Below are 23,945 nucleotides of genomic sequence, written 5' to 3'. Positions count from 1 at the left end.
AATATGCAAGTCAGTAGGCCTGAATACACCCCCCTCAGAAGCTGGTGCCTGCACAGTGGCTCCGGACCCATCCAAGGTAGAGACATCCGCAGGTTCCACAGTCGAAGAAGCATCTCACGGCATAATGGACTCCGAATGGGTCTCAGTAGAAGCCTGCGAATCTGAAGTAGCGGGTATCAGGGGCTGCGAAAGCGCCTCACTGAGTACCAGTGAACTGGTGACTAGCTTAATGGAAGCATCATCGGCAGCTTTGGTCCTATGCTGCCTGTCTCTGTCTTTATCTTTGCGTTTTTTGGGAAAGTCGGTAGTCGGGTGGCTTACCAAAGCCATTTCTGGATAATTGAACAGAGTACCAAAATATTTAGAAGTGAAAGTGAACAGACGAATAGTTCGAGGTTTGAATAAGGCACAAAATCTACAGTGAGGAACGTCGTGGTCTGGGCCCAAGCAAGGAGTGCAGTACCAATGAAAATCTTTATGAGGTATTTGCTTTCCACAAGAAATACAACTGTTAACTTTAACTGACATCGGTTTAGAGCAAGAAAAAGTTTCCCCAATGGGGTACTTAGCTTTGTTGAAGACTTCAGATCTGAAACTCGAAAACAAAAATTTCAGGAGTCGGCTGACCAGCACTTGGAACTGCTTCTGCTTCAGGCACTGCACGGCAAGAAAGACTGATGTAATGGCGTCGGCTGCATGCTTTATACCCCTGACTACCTGACATCATGGAAGATGAAACAGCAACCAATGCAGGACCCAAGACTTTGATAATCAGGCCGACTGAGGGCTACCTGCAAGCAGATAACCCAAATGTAATGACTGCAGCAGTGAAACACGAAGAACATCTTTTTTCTGGATGCAATCCCTTTACTTATGAGATGACACAAGTAACAGGCTTTTCCAACCACTGCTACTACATGATGGTCAAATGTGAGACTTATCAATCTGAGTACTCAGGTTTCTCACAACAGGTTGTGTGTTTAGGAGGTTGCCGTTGATGTGGTAATCAGTATAGGCCATGTTTCTGCCAAATGGTATGATACATTTTGCGTTTAGCTTAAGGCCATGACTTTGGCACCAATCATTAGCTGCAGTCAGACCCTCTTGCAGTACGTTATCATTTGGGAAGTTAATGACAGCACTCAACTTGCAGTCGTCCACAAACTTGGTCAGCCACAAGCCTTTTGTCTTTGCCTGGACCTCTCAGAAGTAGATGCCAAACAATAGGGGTCCCAGGAAAGACCTCTGGGGAACTCCACTAGTGAAAGGTCTGATATCGGAGGTGGAGAAGCCTATTTTAACCTTGAGGGTCCTGCCAGTGAGCGAGTTGGCCACACATCTGAGACAGGAATTTATGCCAAGTTGTTAACTTTTTGATGAAGCCCAAGTGGGGGATTGTGTCAAAGGCCTTGGCCAAATCAAGGTAAGCTGTATGTACCAACTTTCACTCATCCAGGGCCTTGGTGAAAGTCTCAAAGAAGTCAACCAAGTTCGACAGGCAAGATTTGCCCTTGACGAATCAGAACTGGGTGGGGTCAAGTGCTTGGAGATCGTCTATGCCCGGATTTATGAGATCCACAATACGCTCCATGGCTTTACAGATCAGACTTGTCAAGCTAATGGGGTGACAGTTTCCAGGGTCAGTAGTGGCACCACCTTTATGCAAGGGGATGACAAAGGCAGTTCTCCACTCTGCTGGAATGAAGCCTGTACTTTGGCTGTGGTTGAATAGGGTGCTCAATGATGAAGCCAGTTCTTGCCAGAGATGGAGCAGAATGCAGCATGGGATACCATCAGGTCCCATGGAAACTGTGTCCTTTGCCTTAGATAGTGCCTTTAACACTTGATCAACGGAGATGTGAGGTGCAGGACAACTATCAGGGATGTCGATAGCCCAAGGAGGACATCTTAGGTCATTCACACCAACATGAACAATGACAGAGTCATATCTGTAAATGTCTGTTGAGCAACTTAAGTACATGCATGATGTGTCGGATTCTGGCAACAGACAAGACAACTGACCGTAACCTTCTCCTTGTCGAGCCTGGTGAGGGAGACATTGGTGTTGTCTAACAATAGAGTCTCCAATGACTAGTATATTTGGTTTCCTGTCTTGCCTTATGGGCTTGTGTTTGTGAGACAATGGTGTGTTGGAACTGGTGTGGTGTTTGTGCTGACAATCTACTCTGACAGGAGTACTGACTGTGGTGCGAGAGAGCATGGATTCCAGGTTACTGATGTAGATGCATTTCTCGCAAGTAGAAGAATTAAGTGCTAGGAGAAGAGGGCTGTCAGTAAACATAAGCTAGATGCTACACTGTCTCAGTATGCCCATGTCGGCCAGGCTGGCAGGAGAAACTTATGGGAATGTGTTCTGAATAACTAGGCGGACTTATGGAGAGACGGTTTTGATAAGCACTTGTCCACAAGAGTGTAGACCACAAAAACCTAACAGTAACTGGCCTGAAGTGCTAAAACCAAAACTAAGATGCTTAGAATGTTTGTCTTTTCTGCTTTTCCTGGTTAAGGGTCGCCACAGCGGAACTCCGGTCCGCTAATGACTGGCAGTGATTTTTATGGTGCCGAGTTGCCAGCCCAAAGCCCAACCTTCAGCGAAGGCATGCCCATTCACGCATGTCTTTCGGAGGCCACTCGACCGCAGGGAGAACAAGCAGACTCCACACAGAAGGCACTCCAGCCGAGAATCGAACAGGAGAACTTCTTGCTGTGAGGTAACAACGCAACCGCTGTACCACCGCGGAATAAAACTAAGATGCTTAGAACAACATAAATTTAATCAGGCTACTAAAAGCAAAATAAAAGCATTTGAACACAACAGCACACAGCAAAAATAAGGTGGTAAAATAGGGGGGTTAGCCTTCCCACGTGCTCTCTCTGTACTCAGTAGACTGAGCTGATGAGAGACGACAGGGAGGAGTGTCCAAAATCAAAGAAGCAAGGGAGTAAGTCTTTCCCAAATGATCTCACTGTTCTCCGTTGAATGAGCAGAGCAAATGAGATGGGAATGGGAGGGGTAACCAATATCAATTCCACAGCAGGGGCGGGCAATTCCAAAGCCACCAAATTTAAGGATACAACACTTGGTAGGGAAGGTGGAAACAACAAACACTGCAGACAGAATACAGAAGACAAACATAAATGCAGCACAGTGCAAACAAGTATACTTAGTTGGTATATGAGAAGGTTATAGACTCAAACACAGCCAGGTAGTTTGCTCTGCTATAGCTCTGCACAAATTCACAGAATGCAAGTCTCATGTTTTAAAAGTTTCACTATGTTTGGGTCTTTGAAGACAGCAGATATGTATGCAGTACTATGATTGCGGATCTATACATATAATCAATTTTGAAGAGGCCCATACCATCTTCAGAACAGGGAATATATAATCTTGGTATACACTGATTTTTATAAATCATTTGATAAGCATGAAACATCCTTCTTGTTTTCCTGTCCATCACCTTTTGGGCCCAGTCAGTGACTCCAAAACTGTAAATGAGGACAGGAAGATTACACTGATTTATAGCTTGGACTTGGTTCCTAGATGTCAATGCTGTTTTCGGTATTAATTTTAGTCTTCTGAAATATTCCTAAACTTTATTCTTATTTGTTCATGTTTTATTGTTGATCCTTCATCGATTCCCAAATATTTATACACTCCCTCTTACTCAATTCCCAAAAATTTATACATTCCCTCTTGCTAGAGTTATTTTACTTCACATTCCTGTCCAAAACGGATGTTTTACTGGTGCTGCAGCTTTCCTGTTATACAGGTTGCTTTTGCACATTTATTCAAACCAAATTACATTCTTATATCATCTGAAAAAGTTTTGACCACTTGCAGTTGTGCTTTCAGTTCCTCATCTGATGAGCTACACAGTTTTAAAATAAACCAGAAAAAGATGAGAAGTCTTTACATTTTGTTTTTGGGAAGCCACATTGTAGCCATGACCTAATCTAAGTAGACAGCCTAAAGGATTAAGAGCAAGACAAAAGAGCAGTAGTGTCACAGAGTCACCCTGGAATAATAATTTATCCTTTATCATGTCTTAACTGCAAAGTTTTTTGCCTTACAGGGTCGGTGTAATACAATCACTCAGTGTAGGGTGTGTCTTGTACATTTTTAAGCACTCTTATCCATGAACGTGTGACACTGTCAAGTACTTTTTTCCTTATAGTCTATCCATGCCATACTTCAATTTGTTCCTTATGTTTTTTTTTTTTTTGCAGATTTCCACTATGACTTTAATAATAAATGATCCTTTTTGCCATATGGACTTTCTTTTGCGACACTTTTGTTCTATTGCCATGATTGGTTTTCTTCTAAGTGACTATAAACTCAGTCTGTGTCAGTTCCACTGTACAGTTCATAATTCAAAAGGTAAGTTATTGATCTATAGATTTTTAGGATAGCATGCAGGTTCGCTCTTTCTTAGGAGCGTTGTTTTTCCTGTTGTAACCAGGGAGTGTCTGTTCAGGGTCACATATAAATAGTTCTTCCTCGTGGCTTAATCTTCTGGTAAAGATGTTAACACTTTTAGCCAGGAGTTACGTACTGCATCTGGGCCTGGGGTTTTCCAATTAGGAGCTTTTCTTAAACTTTGTTTCAAGCTCTCTGGTCTTTCCTTCATCCCATTTCACATCCAGTACATTTAAACTTACTCTTTCTTTTACTTTTTCTATCCATTTAGCATAGTTGGTATGTTCCACATTGTCTTCACAGATACCTCTCCAAACTGTATCCATTTTTCTTTTTTTGGAGGTGTTTCAATTCCTTTTGCCTTGTTTCACAATTCTCTATAAAAACTTTTTTGGGGTCATCAATAAGTTCTTACTTAGTACTCTTCTTTTATAATTAACTGCACATCTTATAAGTTTTTTTGCCTGTGTTATTTTTAGTTTGTGATCGTGAACAATTGATCCTGATCTCTTCTGATACTGAGCATTGCTTTTATCATGTCTATTTTTGAGGATTTGTTAATCTGTTCCTTCTTCTTTACTCTTACAGTGACACCTCTTACCTTAATTGCTTATGCTTTTTTCTCTATTCGACACTTCCATGATGGCATTTAATTTCTCTCCTTCCTTTTCCGTAATCCCCTGTATATTTGTGGTAAGACTGTTACTAATTTAGCTGCACAATAATATATCATATGTCTGTTATATCACATGAATCTTTATGAACAGTACCAATTACTGTGTTCATTTGTTTTATCACACTTCTAACTTTGTGGGTTTAATTGACTTTCTGCAGTCTATTTCTTTCATTGATCTTAATATGTCTGTCCATCTCTATTAAATCAAGCAACTCTTCCCTTAGATCATTTTATTCTAAACTGAAGGCACATTCTTTGTTCTCTATTTACTGTGGGCATTCTATAGGAAGTTCCAGAGCATCTTTCTGTGCCACATTATGTATTAAATGGCTGTGGTGCTGCAGATGTATACTAGGTCTAGGCCCAGTTTCCAAAGGTGGGTGAAGGTTTGAAGAGCCCTCATTTCCTTCAGATTAATATATTCCTTTAGGAATAGAGGTTGCCATTTTCTCTGCACTTGGTATGATCCTGCCCATGGCCCCCAAACCTTGAACATGGCATCTGCATGAAATTGTTGAAGTGGAGGTGGTGGTGTGGAAGGAAGTCCTGGGTTGAGGATGACCTGTCCCCTCCACCAAAGCAACTCCGTTTTGAGATAAGGTGACGGAAAATCAGGGAGTCCAAGGAGGGACAGTGCTAGGACCACACAATTTCGAGTATCATTGGATTTTTCTCATGTGAAGTCTGAACAGGTGGGATTACCAAATTTTTACCATCTCCCTTGCTGAGCAATAGCTGTGGAGAACAGACCTGGGGAAAAAATGGACAGAGTGAAATCTCTCCTGGGGGAACAAGACACACATTTTCTGTCTCCAGTCTGCAGGCCAAAAAAAAAAAACAGGTCCTGTGTAGCAGCCATGTGGGATTTTATTGCAGTTTATAGTGAAGCCAAGACCTGTCAAAAGTTGGAGAATGAAGTATAGATACTGAACAGGTCATCCAGGGAGAGGAAAATCTGGATTCCCTGAGTGTGACAGAAAACTACTACTGGAGCTAGACACTCTGTGAACACTTGGAGTTGTGGAAAGACCAAAAGGCAGAGCAGTAAACTGAAAATGTGAGGGAGTCCGAAGAAAACCTGTGGAATCTTCTGCAAGCAGGATAAATGGATTATTCAATATTCAAGTTAAGAGTTTAGAGGACAGAGGTCTAAGTTGGGTCTCTATTACCATTCTCTCCTTGGCACTATAAAAATCCTGAAGTAAAAGCCTTTTCTCAAAGTCCTACGAGATTGCTCGATGCTGCCCTTACTCAGGACTTGAATAATGGGGACAAGATGGGACATTTGGTTGTGAGGAGGTTGTGGCATACCTTTCAGAGGGGGAATATCTTCCCAGGACATGGCTTAACTGTTCCTAATGAGGGATAGGATCAACTTGTCTCTGGTAGTTTCACACCTGGATGGATAGTCTTTGGTAGAGAGATAATGTGGCTGAGGATGGGAGAAGGGTGCTGCAGTAGTCGTCACAGATTTTTGCTTCCAAAGGGAGGCCTCCCTTTTGGAGGATCCCTTTGGGGAAGGTGTCAGACTATATTTTACTTGGGGTGTTTCTTTGTTTCTGAGATGTCCTAGGATCCTTTTTAATGAAGGAGGTAGATTTCGATGGGTAGTTCCTATGGTATCTAAGAACTGAGGAGAGTAGAATCTACCTACAGTCTTTCATGTTCTTGGCTTAGGTCTGGAGAGTTTTGACGACACTGGCACTCTGAGGACTAAATAGTTAAGTCTTTGCCCAAGACATAGTCTAAAAGTTTAGATCTGAAATCATCAGGGAAAGGCTGACTGCAAAGCCAAGCATATTTGCAAATAACCAATCCAGTGGCAGCTTCCCTAAAAAAGGATATATAGCATCATAACTGCACTTAATACCATGCATGGCTATCTGAGTAACCTGGGAGAGCAGTCTCTGTACTTGTTACACAGACTCTGCTGTACGAGGGTCCAGCATTACCTTAAGGCATCTTGGAAAGCCTCAAGGACAGGAGGGACTGGAAAAGGGGTAGGGTTACCTATCTCTAAAGGGCTGAATACCTCTTCTGAACCTTAGAGATCTGAGTGGATTGCCATTCAAACTGTTTAATTGTGTTCTGGATAATCTCTCCAAAGGAAGCTCTCTCAATACGGAATCCAGTGACAGAGTTGTTCATCGGAAGAGATCTTTTCTGGAGAATGAAGCTGAACGGAACAGTCTAGAGAATGGTCATAATCGCAGTCTTGTCCTTCAGAAGAGGAAGAAACCAAAGCAGGTTTTTGAGTAGCAGCCTGTGATTTTGGAGACCAAAAGGAGAGAGATTTCAAAGATACAATAGCTTTGAGCAACCCTTATGTGAAATTTATCCACTTCTTTTCCCTACCTGTTGAGGGAGAGGCCACATATGCCTACTCTTCTGTTTTTGCTTTTTAGGTGCAACATTCACCTGGGTGAAACCTGGAGGATCACCTGGATAAAACCTGGAGGATCAGAACCCTAACTTCTATTAATGATCCTGGGATTTCTTCCTTAACTAAAATTTGAGGGAAACCGTGAAGTCCCCCAGAAATTAGTTGCTTTTCAGCAGATACATCAGCAGTCTGCAAGGTCTCAGAAGCCATACTAGCCTCCAACAGAGTCTTGGTAGCTGATAACTAAGTAACCTGGCATACCGCAGGTTCTGGAAACTCAGCGGATACTTCACATTCTGAAACATTGGACTTCTGATCCATTCTACGCCTCTTCAGCCTTTTCTCCCGTGGAAAAAGGAGATCAGAGAATGCGGATTTGGCTATCTTGGAAAGGGACAAGCATTTAAGACTATGAGTCCTTAGAAAAGTGTTGAGAGGAAAGCCTCATCCTACAGGTTCTGGTAAAGAAATGACAGATTAAGCAAGATTTGTGATAATACTCCAGGCCTAGGCAAGAGAGACATTTAGTTTTCAAGCCCTTATATGGGATCTGCCTACCACACTCACACTTACCCCTCCTAGCTGACAAACAACTTTCAAAAAAACAGCATAAATAAAAAAGGTTGGTTACCAACTGGGCACTTATGTGGACAAACAATCAAAGTGAAGGTACTAACGACCAAACGGTGATAATTCTGATGGATGCACAATCTGCATTCAAGCTGGCGGCGAGATGCTCTGAGGATCCATGCTAATATGTCTGTCAATATATCCAATACATACAAGCTGAAGTCGGGTTAGATATACTTCCTAGGAAAGGTAAAGCTTTGGCACTATGGCTGGACACCAGTGGTGACAACCCATATGTCAGAATACTGCAACAGTGACTTCAGTCATGACATTACACAGTACATCCAAAAACTGGAATCTGCAGCTGCTCTTAAAAATAGAGTAAAGGTACAAATAAGGCTCCAAAGATAGTTTGCAAAGAAAGCCATGGTTCAATCAAGAACACTTTTTAGAGATTTATGTCACAGCAATAATGTGTGAAAAGGATACAGGAAAGCCTATAGCCTTGCATCAGATGTGATGCTGACATGATACAAATATGAAGAGCTCTTGAGCTGGCCACAGAGAAAGAATTTTATGGGGTGCCATCATATATGCACAGCTGCAGACTTGTTTCAAAGGATATCAATAGTGAAAATCATGGTCAAAATAACTGTATGACAAATTTTATCGTACTTGTAATTAAATAACATTTGCATTTAGCTCCACACACTGAAAACCCATATACAGACCACAGTGAAAACCTACTGGCTGTTGTAAAATCTGAGGTCTAGGATGCGGAGGTGCAGGAGGTTGGGACATCCTCATCTGTTGGATCTGCTGATGTTTCTGGGCATACACCTGCTGCTGGATATGCTGAAGCCTGAGCTGCGCCAAATTTATCTGCCCAGGAGGTTTAGAAACATTATTTGTTACTGGAGGACCTTGTCCCACTACAACATTAGGAGTGTAACCAGTAGTCGGTTTGTTCTCAATAACAAGATTACCTGTAAGGGTATGAAAACATCCCAGTGAATTTTCATTTATTAAAGAAAACTGTTTAAAAATATTATGCATCGCTGTACAGTGCTTTCTACAAAACATTTAAAATACTGCAACATTTACACATTTTCCAAAAAACACTCATTTTATTAAAAAGGCACACTAATCCAAAAAACTTCAAACAGGACAAAATCCAAACATGAAAAATAGCACTTCATCTGCATTTTTTTATTTTTTTTTTTATAATGCAAAACCATAAAACTTTACATTTTAACATAACTGTGCCAATTAACACACAATATGTTGATCACTACTCAAACATGCTGTAAACTCAGAATCCAGACAATGAATGAGCCCTTCAATTAATACCATAAAATTATTCACTGTGTGGCTGGTCCGCTGGTTCCACATGGTTTGTCCAACTACACAATTACAAGAACTGGAACTACCATGCTCTCCATAGGAGAAATTAATATGCAGCTGAAAATCACAGATTGTCCAGCACCACCATCATGGAAGTGGGAGGACAGTTAAGGATCATGACTTGGAGGATACTGCAAACAAAAAATACAGCAATACTACAGTTATCATGCCTCAGACTATCTTTTAAGTCATACAGAACCCTCAAAGATAAATGCAAGCAAATTCTAACTTCCAGTCAATGTAAAATATAATAAATCTTGCAAAAAAATAACATGTCAAACAGCTGCATGCAACTATATACATCAATTTTGGGATCCGGGATGTTAGAAGGGTAACTTTTCTTTTCATAATGTTCTCTCCTACAAACATTTATAATTATGGTGTGCAAAGCACAGTTGTGTACATTTACCATAAATGTAGATGTTCGAGTGTATTCACTGTTGCAGTCATCACATTTGGGTTATCTGCTTGCAAGTAGCCCTCAGTCGGCCTGAATATCTAAGTCTTCGGTCCTGTGTCGGTTGCTGTCTTCTCTTCCATGACGCCAGGTAGTCAGGGGTATAAAGCATGCAGCCGACGCCATTACATCAGTTTTTCTTGCCCCAGATGTCAGGTGCCCCCATAATGGGAAGCAATTATATACAAGGTTACACCTCCAACAAAAAAGCAAATACACCAAAAAAGCTTAAAGCATAGTAAACAAGAATAGGTATAGTCAACAGAATTCAGGGGGCTGGAGGGAGGGTAACCAGGACTGCAACAGTGAATACACTCAAACATCTACATTTATGGTAAGTGTACAGTTGTGTACATTTAACATAAATGTAGATGTTAGAGTGTATTCACTGTTGCAGTCATTACACTTGGGTTATCCTGCTGGCAGGCTACCCTCAGTCGGCCTGAGTTCCAAAGTCTAGGTCCGGCGTCGTCAGGGGTATAAAAGATGCAGCTGACGTCATTTTCTTCAGTTTTTCTTGCCCCAGATGTCAGGTGACCCCAAAAGGGTAGGCTAAAAATATGCCAACAACACATGCTTGCACCAAAATATATATGTCATACCTTCATCTACAAGCAAATACACCACAGAGGTTGTATAGATTAGAGAAGTGCAGATAAGTTCCAGCAAGGATAAGGGGGATGGAGGATGGGTAACCTGGACTGCAACAGTGAATACACTCGAACATCTACATTTATGGTAAGTGTACACAACTGTACTATGTTCTTCCTGTTTCACTGTTGCAGTCATTACACTTGGGTTGAATCCCAAAGCTATGGTTGGTAGGCTGGAGCTAAATAGCATTAAGAGCGGCTATGAGGCCCTGCAAAATTGCAGTGGCAAAGCCTGCCCTGGATTTAGAGTAGAGTGGTACATGACTGCGCTTTGTAAAGGTGTGCACTGAACTCCAGGCAGCAGCCTCTAAAATGTCCTTGGTTGGTACTCCCCTGAGGAAGGCTGCTGAAGTGGCTGCTGCTCTGGTTGAATGTGACCTAATGCCCTTAGGCACTGGCTTGCCATGTTGTGAATAGCAGAAATGAATGCAGTGGCCTATCCACTTTGAAATAGTCTGCTTAGAGATAGCCTTTCCTTGTGATCCTGCAGCATATGCCACTAGTAGTTGCTCAGTCTTTCTGAAAGCTTTGGTTCTGTTCAAATAGAAGCATAGCTGTCTGTGCATGTCCAAAGAATGCAGAACTCTCTCCCCCTTACTCTGTGGATTTGGATAAAAAGTAGGCAGATGAATAGTTTGGTTAAGGGCCACAATGGACACTACCTTAGGTATAAATGTCGGGTTGGTCCTCAGAGAAACCCTGTCTGGATAAAAAATGATAAAAGGTTCCACAGCCATGAGTGCCTGTAGCTCTGAGACTCGTCATACAGAGGTTATTGCTAGGAGCAGAGCTGTTTTCCAAGATAAAAATTTTATATCAGCTGTAGCAGCTGGCTCAAAAGGGGGCAGAGTGAGTTTTTCCAAAACATAACTGAGGTCCCATGCAGGCATTGGTGATCCTTGGAGGCCTTAAGTTTTTGGCTCCTCTGAGGCATTGCCTTAAAGGATGAGAAAAGATTGGTGGCTCTGTATTGCAATGAGCCGAAATGGCAGAGGCATGAATTTTAATTGATGAAAAGGATAGGCCTTTGTCCAGCATCTCAGTTAAGTATTGCAAAATCTGAGGACTATTTGGTACTGCTGTGTCAATTCCTTGTGGCTGGTTCCAGGCACAGAATCTTTTCCATTTTCCAACATAAGATTTTCTAGTACTAGGCCTCCTGGCCTCCAAAATGACATCCATCACCGCTTTAGTGAGAGGTGTGTTTTGTATGACTACATTATCCGCCATGCTGCCAGATTTAAGGTCTTGAGTTGGCTGTGCAGGATCTGATTGTTTTGTTGGGACAGTAGATAAGGTATGTGAGGTAAGGTCCAGGCTGGGGATTGAGACAAGTACCTTAGGATTGGATACCAGTACTGGCGGGGCCAGTCTGGGGCAATCAGTATCATTTTTGGCTTCTCTTGTCTGACCTTTAGGAGTACCTTGGGGAGGAGAGGCAGTGGAGGAAAGGCAAATACTGTTAAGTTGTTCCAGCTGAAAGATAGGGCATCCACTTTCCATGCTTGTCTGTGATAAGTCCTTGTGCAGAATCTCTTTAGTTGGCAGTTGTGAGGAGAAGCAAATAGGTCTATGCCAGGGCATTCCCATTTCCTTGTTATCATGTTGAAGACTTGTGGATCCAATTTCCACTCGTGGGGATCCATGAAGTTTCTGCTTAGTTCATCTGCCAGAGTATTTATCTTTCCTGGCAGGAATTGTGCCTGTAGATGTACTTGGTAAGTCAATGTTGTGTCCCACAAAGTCATGGCTAGTCTGCAGAGGGGGTAAGAATGAGTGCCTCCCAGCTTGTTTATATACCACATGACGGTGATATTGTCTGTCTTTATCAGTAGTTGTCCTGGATGAAGGAGGTCCTTGAAGGCTGTCAGGGCATTCTGAACAGCTAGCATCTCTTTTTGATTGATATGTAGATGCATTTGGTTGGCGGACCATGTGCCTTGAATACATCTTCCTGCCATGTGGGCCCCCCCAGGCGTAATCTGATGCATCCGTTGTTAATGTCTGCCTGGCTGGGGGTAAGGTGAATGGCTGTCCCTTGTTCTGGTGACAGGCCTTCGCCTACCATCGAAACTCCTGTTGCAGGCAGGGAATGAGAGTAATTATTGTTTCCAGGCTGTGGCAATGCCGAGTCCAAACACTTTTCAGGTATCATTGACGTTTCCTCATATGCAGTCTTTCATATGGAATTAGTAGAATGCAGGATGCCATGAAGCCTAAAGCCTGCAGTATTTTTCTTGCAGATAACTGGGCCTTTGTTGCCAACAGTGTGAAATAGGTAGTCAGTTGCCTTTGTTTGTCTGGCGTGAGATAAGCCATCTGGGCAGTTGTATTTAAGCTTGCACCCAGGAATATTATCTCTTGAGAGGGTACTAGTTTTGATTTCTGTTCGTTGACTGTGTACCCTACGCATGGTAGTAATCTCTTTACAAACGCCAGATGCTGTAGTAGAATGCCCGTGTTCTCTGCATGTATGAGGCAGTTGTCCAAGTAAGAATATATTTGTATTCCTCTTTGTCTGCAGAATGCAATTACTGGTGCCAGGCACTTTGTGAAGACCCTGGGCGCAGTAGATAAGCCAAAGGGCAGTGCAGAGAATTGGTAGTGCATTGAGCCAGCTTTGAATCTGAGGTATCTTTTGCATGTTTGTCTGACTGGGACATGCAGGTATGCCTCTTTTAGGTCTAAAGTCACAATCCAAGTCTTCTTGTCCAGCATGGGCAGAAGCTGCTGTAGAGCCAACATTTTGAATTGTGGTATATCCAGATATGTGTTTAGAATAGATAGGTCCAGTATTGGTCTCCAGGCTTTGTCCTTTCTGGGTACCAAGAACAGTCTTGAATAAAATCCTTGTCCCTGCTCTTGCTCTGGTACTTGTTGAATGACCCTCATGTCTATGAGGGATGAGACTTGTTTTTGTGCCTCTGCCCAATGGTTTTTTGGTAGGTCTGGCCAACCTTTTGCCCTTGGCAGGGTATGAAAGTGAAATTTGTAGCCCTGTGACACTATGTCTAAGACCCATTTGTCCTGGGTTATGTGCCAATTTTGAGAAAAAGTGCTAGTTTTCCCCCTAAAGGTGCTGCCAGAAGATAAGTGCTTGGCACAGGCAGGGGGAAGTCATTGGGACTGTTTCCTGTAAGGCTGTGATTTGTCTTCTCCACTTTTGGAGGTAGAAGCACCCCATTGTTTAGACCTGTATGAACCTTGGGGCTGGGATCTGCCTCTTGGGCGTCTGTATTTGCCCCTTTGTGGTCTGACACTGGAAAGGACCAACTCTTTGTAGGCCAGTGTCTGCTAAATCTTGGAGGCTGTACCTGTAAGAAATCCTTGACTGTTTGCATAGATTTAGCTTTGTCCTCCATTTTCTTTAACACCTCTTCTGCTTTAACATCAAACAAAGTATCATGCTGTAATGGAGCATCTAATAATTTTGCTTTAACATGATCTGGTAGATTTTGTTCCTTTAACCAAGCATGCCTCCTAATGACATAACCCGTGACAGCGGCCATGCAGGAGGCCTCCAAACAATCAAAACCACATTGCAAAGTATGCTTTCCAACTTGCTCAGCTGCATGCAATAAATCCTGCATTTCTTTGTTTTCTGCACATTCAGAATTTATCAACATTTTCTATTTAAGCAGTGACATAACATATTGCTGATATTTGAGCATATGAAACTGGCAATTTGAAGCCCTTATAGCCAAGGTATAAGAAGTGTAAATCTTTTTTCCCCATCTGTCCAGAGCCCTAGAATCCCTGTAAGATGGGGTAGGGTTTTTTTGCAGTGGAAGCCTTGACCCCTTTGGGGCCCTGAGAGATAGTTTCAGGGTCAGCAGGAGGGTTTTTGAAAAGGAATTTATGAGAGTCAGGGACCCTGTAGTAAGTACCTGTCCGGCTTAACCGGAGCTGGAGGGTAAGGAGTCAGGGGTCAGACTGGACTCTGAAAATACATCTACAATGTCTAACACAGGTGGAATAGCTAGGGGCCTGTGTTGTGGGAGTAAAAGGAAGTCTCTGAGCCTTTTCTTAGATTCTGAATAATCTTGGAAATGGAAATGTTCCCTCATGGTATGTAAGGTTTCCCCAAAAGAGTAATCCTCAGGAGGAGAGGCTGAAGGGATAGATTCTTCAGCATCAGAATCCTCATAGGGAGGAAGAGAGCATTCCTTATCAGAAGAGGAATCAGAAGAACTAGAAACCTGATCTGAAGAGTCATATTTTATCTCTTGCTTAGGCCTTTTATCAAAAGGGGGATGGGAACCCCTGATCAAAGTAATTAAGTATTCGGCCATTTTGAGCATCTGTTTTTTGGGCATGGAGGCCTGACCATGAGGCTGTTGTACCAGTTTCTTTGTCTTTAAAGGTGCTTTTGTCTTTGCCTTTGTAGCTGGAGTCGCTTTAATGAATAATTGAGTAGGGCTGAAAACACCTTCAGAAGCTGATGCCTGCTCAGCGGCTCCGGATCCATCTGAGGGAATTGTTTTCGAAGGTCCAATACCCTGAGCTTCCAGTGGCCTAGTCGACTCCACGTGGGAGTCTGTAGCGGCCTGCAAGTCCAACGTAGCGGGCGTCAGGGACTGCAAAAGCACCTCACTGAGAACCGGCGACTGGCTTAGAGGAAGCCTCTTCGGTTTTGGACCTTGGATGCCTGTTTTTTTTTCTTTGCGTTTCTTGTGAATTCCGGTAGTGGGATGGCTATCCGACGGCATAGTGCAATTAAATCTTCTGCCAAAATAGTGAAATGCAAAATCGTACCGATGCTTAATAGTGCGTTGGTTAAATCTAGCACAAAAATGACAGCTAGCAAAGTCGTGGTCAGGGCCAAAACCAGGAATACAGTAAGAGTGAAAGTCCTTATGAGGTATTTGCTTCCCACAAAAAAAACAATTAAACTTTTTCTGACATCGGTCTGGAGCAAGAAAAAAGTTTTCTCCAACGGGGTACTTAGCTTTTAATGAAGACTTCGGATCTGAAATTCGAACATGAAAACCTCAGGAATCGGCCGACCGGCACTTGCGAGCTGCTTCTTCTTCGGGCACCGTGCGGCAAGAAAGACTGAAGAAAATGGCGTCGGCTGCATCTTTTATACCCCTGGCGCACTGACGTCAGGGAAGAGGCGACAGCAACCGACGCCGGACTTAGACTTTGGAACTCAGGCCAACTGAGGGTAGCCTGCCAGCAGGATAACCCAGGTGTAATGACTGCAATAATGAAACACGAAGAGCATCTGTACTATGTTCTTCGTGTTTCACTGTTGCAGTCATCACATTTGGGTAGATTCCAAAAGCTAAGGATGGGAGGAGGTAATTAGATAGCATTAGGACCAGCTATAAGGCCCTGCAAGACTACAGTGGCAAAGCCAGCTCTGGATTTAGAAAAAAATTGGCAAGTGGTAATGCTTTGTGAAAGTATGTACAGAACTCCAGGTAGCAGATTCCAAGATGTCCATGGTAGGGACACCTCTGAGAAAGGCTGTAGTGGTAGATGCAGCCCTGGTTGAATGTGGTCTTATCCCCAGTGGGGTAGGTTTTCCATGGTGCTTATAGCAGAAATGAATGCAATGGCCTATCCATTTAGAAATGGTTTGCTTTGAAATGGCCTTCCCCTCTGCCCCTGTAGCAAATGCAACCAGCAGCTCTTCAGATTTCCAAAGAGGCTTAGTCCTGTCCAAGTAAAATCTAAGTTGTCTGTGCACGTTCAAGGAGTGCAGTATTCGTTCCCCTTTGTTCTGTGGATTAGAAAAGAAGGTTGGTGAATGGACTGATTGCAGCTGGCTCAAAGGGGGGATTAAGTGAGCTTTTCCAATACAAAGTTAAGGTCCCCGGCTGGAGTAGGGGCTCTTCTGGGTGGTCTTAAGTTTTTAGCCCCTCTGAGGAATTGCTTCAGCAGTGGGCGAGAGAAGAGGGGTGGCTCTGTATTGTAATGTGCTGAAATGGCTGAGGCATGAATTCTGATGGAAGAAAAGGAAAGGCCCTTGCGATGCATCTCAGTTACGTATTGAAGAATATCAGGTAAATTGGGCACCGCTGTAACCATCCCAAGTTTGGCTCCAGGAACAGAAACTTTTCCATTTTTCAGCATAGGATTTTCTAGTACTAGGCCTCCTTGCCTCCAGAATGACATCCATCACTTGATTACTGAGGGATGGTAATGGAGGGTTCAGGTTAATTAGCCAGGCTGCAAGATTCAGGGTTTGAAGCTGGGGGCTGAGGGATGGTAATGGAGGGATCGGTAACTGAGGGATGGTAACGGAGGGATCAGGTAATTAGCCAGACTGCCAGGTTCAGGGTTTGAAGCTGAGGGCTGAGGGACGGTAACGGAGGGATCAGGTAATTAGCCAGGCTGCAAGGTTCAGGGTTTGAAGCTGGGGGCTGAGGGATGGTAATGGAGGGATCAGGTAATTAGCCAGGCTGCCAGGTTCAGGGTTTGAAGCTGTGGGTGCAGAATCTGGCCCTCCTGCTGGGACAGCAAGGCAGGGATCTGAGGCAGGTGTCATGGTGCCAGCAGTGACACTGCGCAAGAGGGGCTACACACCAGTGTTGGCGTGGCCAGTTTGGTGCAATCAGAATTGTCCTTGGTTTGTCCTGTTTGATCTTTAGTAGCACTTTGGAGAGGCAGAGGAAGAAAGGCATAAACTGATAGGTTTTTCCAGGTGAAGGACAAGGCATCCACTTTCCAAGCTCGTCTGTGGGGAGTCTTGTGCAGAATTTGTCTAATTGGTAGTTCTGAGGGTAGGCAAACAGGTCCATCTCTGGGCTCCCCCATTTCTCAACATGCTGAATATCTTTGGTTTCAGTTTCCACTCTTGTGGGTCTATGAGATTTCTGCTTAGGTCATCTGGCAGTGTATTTAGCTTTCCTGGCAGGAACTGAGCCTGTAGGTGCACTTGGTAGCTCAAGGCTGTGTTCCACAGAGCCATGGCTACTCTGCAGAGAGGGTATGAGTGGGTTCCCCCCTGCTTGTTTATGTACCACATAACAGTGGTGTTGTATGTCTTGACCAATAATTGTCCTGGAAGAATGTGGTCTTTGAAGGCTGTCAGAGCATTCTGTACAGCTAACATTTGTTTTTGACTGATATGCAGGTGCATTTGACTTGGGTTCCATTTACCCTGAATGCAATGCCCTGCCAAGTGAGTTCCCATGCATAGTCTGATGCGTCTGTTGCTAAGGTTTGGACGACACCGGGTAGAGTGAATGGCAGTCCCTTGTTTTGGAGGCAGGCCTCTGCCCACCAAAGGAACTCTATCTTTAGACCAGGTAAGACAGGAATCATGGATTCTAGATCCTGAGAATGTTGACACCATATGCTTTTTAGATACCAATGTAGTTTCCTCATATGCAGTCTTGAATATGGAATTAGTAGAATGCAAGAGGCCATGAACCCCAGGGGTTGCAGTATTTTTCTTGCAGATAGCTGGGTCTTTGTGGCCAGTAGTTTGAAGCAGGCTGTCAAATGAACCTGCTTCTTTGGGGTGAGGTAGGCCATCTGGGAAGTTGTATTCATGCTTGTTGGCAGGGTACAAGATGTGATTTCTCTTCGTTTATGGTGTACCCCAGAGAAGTTAGCAATTTCTGTACAAATGCCAGATGATTTAATAGCATGTCCTGGCTTTCTGTCTGAATTAGACAATCGTCAAGGTATGGGTATCTTTGAATATTTCTTTGCCTGCAAAATGCAATGACTGGAGCTAGGCACTTTGGGAATACCCTGGGCACAGTAGATAACCCAAAGGGCAGTGCAGAGAACTGATAGTGCATGTAGCCTGCTCTGAAGTGTAGGTATCTTCTGCAAGATTCCCTTATTGGCATGTGCAGGTAGGCTTCCTTTAAATCCAGTGTTGCCAACCAGGCATTTTTGCCTAGTTAGCATCTTGAATTTTGGGATTACCAAAAATGTGTTTAGGATAGACAAGTCCAGGATAAGACGTCAGGAATTGTCTTTTCTGGGTACCAGTAAAGGTCTTGAGTAGAAACCTTGTCCCCATTCTTCTTCTGGAACAGGTTGAATAGTCCTGATGCTTAAGAGAGAGAGAGAGAGAACTTGCTTTTGAGCCTCTGCCCACTAATTTGGGGGTGGGTCTGGCCAACCGTTTGGGGTTGGTAATGAGTGGAAGTGGAATCTGTATCCTTGGGAAACTATATTTAAAACCCATTTGTCCTGGGTAATGAGTTCCCAATTTTTTGCAAGATGGGCGATCTTTCCCCCTAAAGGAACAGTCAGTTGAGCAGGGCTTGGAAGATTTAAAGTTAAGTCATTGAGACAGTTTACGATAGGGGGGAGTCTTACTACTCCCTGCTTTGGAAGTGGGAGCTCCCCACTGCTTTGGCCTTTGAGTACCTTGGGACTGAAGTCTGGGTGTTCTGCTGGTTCTGGGTTTGGACTGAGAATGTCTGGAAGAGGCAGGAAAGGACCAATTCTTAGACTGTCAATGCCGACTAAATCTGGGAGGCTGTACTTGCAGGAAATCTTTAACAGTTTGCATAGATTTAGCTTTTTCCTCCATCTTTTTAAGTACTACTTCTGCTTTGTTGCCAAACAGGCGGTCTTGGTTTAAGGGAGCATCCAGCAATTTAGCTTTAACATGATCTGGCAAAGTTTGCTCCTTAAGCCAAGCATGCTATGTACAGACCCAGTGACAGCAGCCCTGGCAAGATGCCTACAATGAATCAAAACCACATTGCAATGTATGTTTTCCAACTTGTTCAGCAGAATGCATTACATCCTGTAATTCTTTATTTTCAGCACAGTCAGGAATCAACATAATTTTCTGTTTAAGCAATCCAATAATATGCTACTGATAATTTAACATATGAAACTGGCGGTTTAAGGCCCTAATGGCCAAAGTTGCAGAAGTGTGTACCTTCTTACCCCATCTATCCAGCGCCCTGGAACCTCTATCAGAGGGGATAGGGTTTTTGGCAGTAGTAGCCTTAATGCCCCTTGGGTCCCTGTGAAATGGTCTCAGGATCCGCAGTAGGATTTTTAAAAAGGAACTTGAGACAGTCAGGTACCCTACAATACCTATCAGGTTTTCTGGGAGCAGGAGGTAAGTGTCAGGGGCCAGGCTAGATTCCAAGAAGGCAACTACTATGTCCAGTACAGGAGGGATAGCTAAAGGCCTGTGTTGAGGCAGGAGTAAGAATTCTCTAAGCCTCTTTTTAGAGTCAGTGCAATCCTGGCTTTCTCAATGGAAATTCTCCCTAACAGTATGCAAAGTTTCACCACAAGAGGAATCCTCTGGAGGGGAAGCAGAGGGAATGGAGTCCTCTGCATAAGAATCCTCATAGGTAAAGGCAAATCCTGGTCATCAGAGAAAACAGATATTTCAGATTCTGATCAGAAGAATCCAAAAGAAAATCAGTCCTAGGTCTCAGAGGGAGAAGGGTGGCTTCCCCTGATTACAGTAATAAAGGTCTTCAGCCATTCTTATGTTTTTTTAGACATATGGGCCTGACCATGTGGTCTGGGCGTCGGTTTTCTGGGCATGGAACGAGTTTTAGGCCTTGAAGAAAAAGATGGCGTTGGTTTAATATGCAAGTCAGTAGGGCCTGAATACACCCTCAGAAGCCTGTGCCTGCACAGCGGCTCCAGACCCATCTACGGTAGAGACATCCACAGGTTCCACAGTCGAAGAAGCATCTCGCTGCATAGCGGACTGCGAATGGGTTTCAGTAGAGGCCTGCGAATATGAAGTAGCGGGTATCAGGGGCTGCAAAAGTGCCTCACTGAGTGCCGATGAACTGGCGACTAGCTTAGGAGAAGCGTCGTCGGCAGCTTTGGACCTATGCGGTCTGTCTCTGTCTATCTTTGCGTTTTTTCAGAATGTCGGTAGTCGGGTGGCTTACCAAAGCCATTTCTGGATAATTAAACCAAGTACCGAAATAGTTTGATGCAAAAATGAACCAATGACGAATAGTTCGAGGATTGAATAAGGCACAAAACCGACAGCGAGGGACGTCTTGGTCTGGTCTACAATTGTTAGCTTTTACTAACATCGGTTTAGAGCAAGAAAAAGGATCCCCAATGGGGTACTTAGCTTTTTTGAAGACTTCGGTTCTGAAACTCAAAAATGAAAATTTTAGGAGTTGGCTGACCGGCACTTGTGAACTGCTTCTGGTTTGGGCACCACACGGCAAGAAAGACTGATGTAATGGCATCAGCTGCATGCTTTATACCCCTGACTACCTGACGTCATGGAAGAGAAAGCAACCGACGCAGGACTCAAGACTTTGATAATCAGGCCGGCTGAGGGCTATCTGGAAGCAGATAACCCAAATGTAATGACTGCAACAGTGAAACACGAAGAACATCCAGGACGGCAACAGTGAATACACTCAAACATCTACATTTATGGTAAGTGTACATAACTGTACTATGTTTCTTCGTGTTTCACTGTTGCAGTCATTACATCTGGGATGATTCCCAAAGATGAGGATGGGTGGAGGCAGTCAAGAAGCTTTAGGGCTGGCAAGCAAGCCCTGTAAGACTTCTGTGGCAAATCCAGCTCTGGATTTGGAAAAGATAGGTGAGTGGTAATGCTTGGTGAAGGTGTGTGCAGAGCTCCAGGTTGCAGCTTCCAGGATGCCCGTGGTAGGGACTCCCCTGAGAAATGCTGTACAGGTTGATGTAGCTCTAGTGGAATTGTGTTCTGATCCCCTGTGGGGCAGGTTTCCCATGGTACTTGTAGCAGAAATGGGTGCAGTGTGCTAACCATTTAGAAAACGTTTGCTTTGAAATGGCTTTGCCCACTGCCCCTGTAGCAACGCTGACTAGCAGCTGGTCAAATTTTCTGAAAGGTTTAGTCCTGTCCAGATGGAACCTAACCTGCCTGTGCACGTCCAGGGAGTGCAGGATCCTTTCCCCTTTATTCTGAGGATTAGGGAAAAAGGTTGGCAAATGAATGGATTGGTTTAAAGCCACACTAGACACCACCTTAGGCATAAATGAGAAGTTAGTCCTGAGGGAAACCCTGTCCGCATTGAAGATAATGAAGGGTTCCCCATGGCCATAAGGGCCTGCAATTCAGACACTCTTCTTGCTGAAGTGATGGCTAGAAGTAAAGCTGTTTTCCAGGAGAGGAATTTTAACTCTGCTGAAGTAGCAGGTTCAAAGCAGTGGAAATGTGAGTTTTTCCAATACAAAGCTAAGGTCCCAGGGTGGAGTGGGAGCTCTCCTGGGGGTGGAGCATTTCTGTTAAGTAATTAGTATATGAGGTAAGATGGGCACAGTTGTGTCCATTCCTTGAGACTGGCTCCAAGAACAGTATCTTTTCCACTTTTCTGAATACGATTTTCTAGTACTAGGCCTCCTTGCCTCAAGGATGACATTCAGCACCTGTTTATGGAGGGTTGCTGGTGGTGTTTTCAGGGAATGAGCCAGGCTGTTAGGTTCAGGGTTTGTAGCTGAGGATGCAAAATCTGGCCCTCCTGCTGGGACAGCAGGGAGGGGGGGGGTCTGAGGCAGGTGCCATGGTGGCAGTACTGCCAGACTGCGCAAAAGTGGGTACCAGTGCTGGCGTGGCCAGCCTGGTGCAATCAGGATTGTCCTTGGCTTGTCCTGTTTGATCTTTAGTAGAACCCTCGAGAGGAGGGGCAGAGGGGGAAAGGCATAGATTGAGAGGTTTTGCCATGTAAAGGACAGAGCATCCATTTCCGCTTGGCTGTGGGAAGTTCTGGTGCAATATTTGCTCAATTGAAAGTTCTGAGGGGAAGCAAAGAGGTCCACCTCTGGTTCCCCCCACATGTGAATCAGAAGCTTGAATGATTTGGGTTCCAGTTTCCACTAGTGTGGGTCCATTAGATTTCTGCTTGTCGTCTGCCAGTGAATTTGATTTGCCTGGCAGGAATTGAGCTTGCAGGTGCACTTGACTGCTCAAGGCTGTATTCCACAGAGCCATGGCTAACCTGCAGAGTGGGTAGGAATGGGTTCCCCCCCTGCTTGTTTATGTACCACATAACTGTGGTGTTGTCTGTCTATCAATAGTTGCCCTGGAAGAATAAGACCTTTGAAGGCTTTCAGAGCATTTTGTACAGCTAACATTTCTTTTTGATTGAAATGCAGGTGTGTTTACTTTGGGCTCCATTTGCCTTGAAAACATTGTCCTGCCATGTGAGCCCTCCATGCATAGTCTGATGTGGCTGTTAGGATTTGTGTGGCAGGGGGTTGAGTGAAAGGGAGTCCTTTGTTGTGGTAGCAGGCCTCTGCCCACCAAAGGAACTCTGCCCTTAGGCAAGGAATGATAGGAATCATTGTTTCCAGGTCCTGAGAATGTTGACACCAGAGACTTTTTAAGTACCACTGACATTTTCTCATATGCAGTTTTGCATATGGAATTAGTAGAATGCAAGAGCCCATGAACCCTAGGGCTTGCAGAATTTTTCTTGCAGATAGCTAGGTTTTGGTGGCCAGTAGATTGAAGCAGTTTGTCTAATAAATCTGTTTTTCTGGAGTGAGGAATACCATCTGGGAAGTTGTGTTGAAGCTTGCTCCCAGGAATCCAATTTGTTGGCTGGGTACCAGATGTGATTTCTTTTCGTTGATGGTATACCCCCAGTGAAGTTAAAAGTCTCTTTACAAATGCCAGGTGCTGTAGTAGCAATCATGACTGTCCGTCTGAATCAGGCAATTGTCCAAGTATGGGTAATATTGAATTGTTCTCTGCCTGCAGTATGTAATAACTGGAGCTAGGCATTTTGTAAATACCCTGGGCACAGTAGATAAGCCAAAGGGAAGTGCATAGAACTGATAGTGCATAGAGCCTGCTCTGAAACAGAGACATTTCCTGCAAGATTCCCTTATGGAGATGTGCAGATAAGCTTCTTAAGTCTAGGGTGGCTAGCCAGGAGTCCCTGGCTAGCATAGGAAGCAGCTGTTGGACAGTAGGCATTTTGAACCTTGGGACCACCAGGAAGGTGTTGAGAATAGACAGATCCAGGATATGGCGCCAAGAGTTTTCTTTTCTGGGTACCAGAAACAGTCAGGAGTAAAAACCGTGTCCCCTTTGCTCTGCTGGGACAGGTTGAATAACCATGATACTGAGAAGAGAAAGAACTTGCTTTTGGGCCTCTGCCAACTGGTTTGGGGGGAGGTTTGGCCATCCGCTTGGGGTTGGCAGTGAGTGGAAGCAGAATCTGTATTCCTGAGATACAATACTCAAGACCCATCTGTCCTGGGTGATGTACTCCCAGTTTTTTGCATGCAGGGCAAGTTTCCCTTCTAAGGGTGCAGGTACTTGGGCAAGGCTCAGAGGAGTTGAGGATAAGTCATTGCGAGATTTTACCATAGAACGCTGGCTACCTACTCCCTGTTTTAGAGGTGGGAGCACTCCATTGCTTAGATATGTGCATACCCCGAGACTGTAA

At 44.1% G+C, this 23,945-nt stretch overlaps 1 protein-coding gene across 1 annotated transcript in view; it reads right to left on the bottom strand.

The window, feature by feature from the left end:
* TRIM33 (tripartite motif containing 33) overlaps positions 1-23,945 on the bottom strand; it is a gene marked incomplete in the record, with an annotated part of 2,559,229 nt that overhangs the window by 526,133 nt on the left and 2,009,151 nt on the right. The window contains 1 exon segment of the mRNA XM_044076157.1: positions 8,815-9,053. Within this exon segment, the coding sequence (XP_043932092.1) occupies positions 8,815-9,053 (239 nt within the window).

Source organism: Protopterus annectens, chromosome 7.part0 (assembly GCF_019279795.1).
Source record: "Protopterus annectens isolate FY-2018-M chromosome 7.part0, PAN1.0, whole genome shotgun sequence".
NCBI classification, from domain to species: Eukaryota; Metazoa; Chordata; order Ceratodontiformes; family Protopteridae; genus Protopterus; species Protopterus annectens.
The sequence above is the reverse complement of the archived record's forward strand: the minus strand, read 5'-3'. Positions and strand labels throughout refer to the sequence as shown.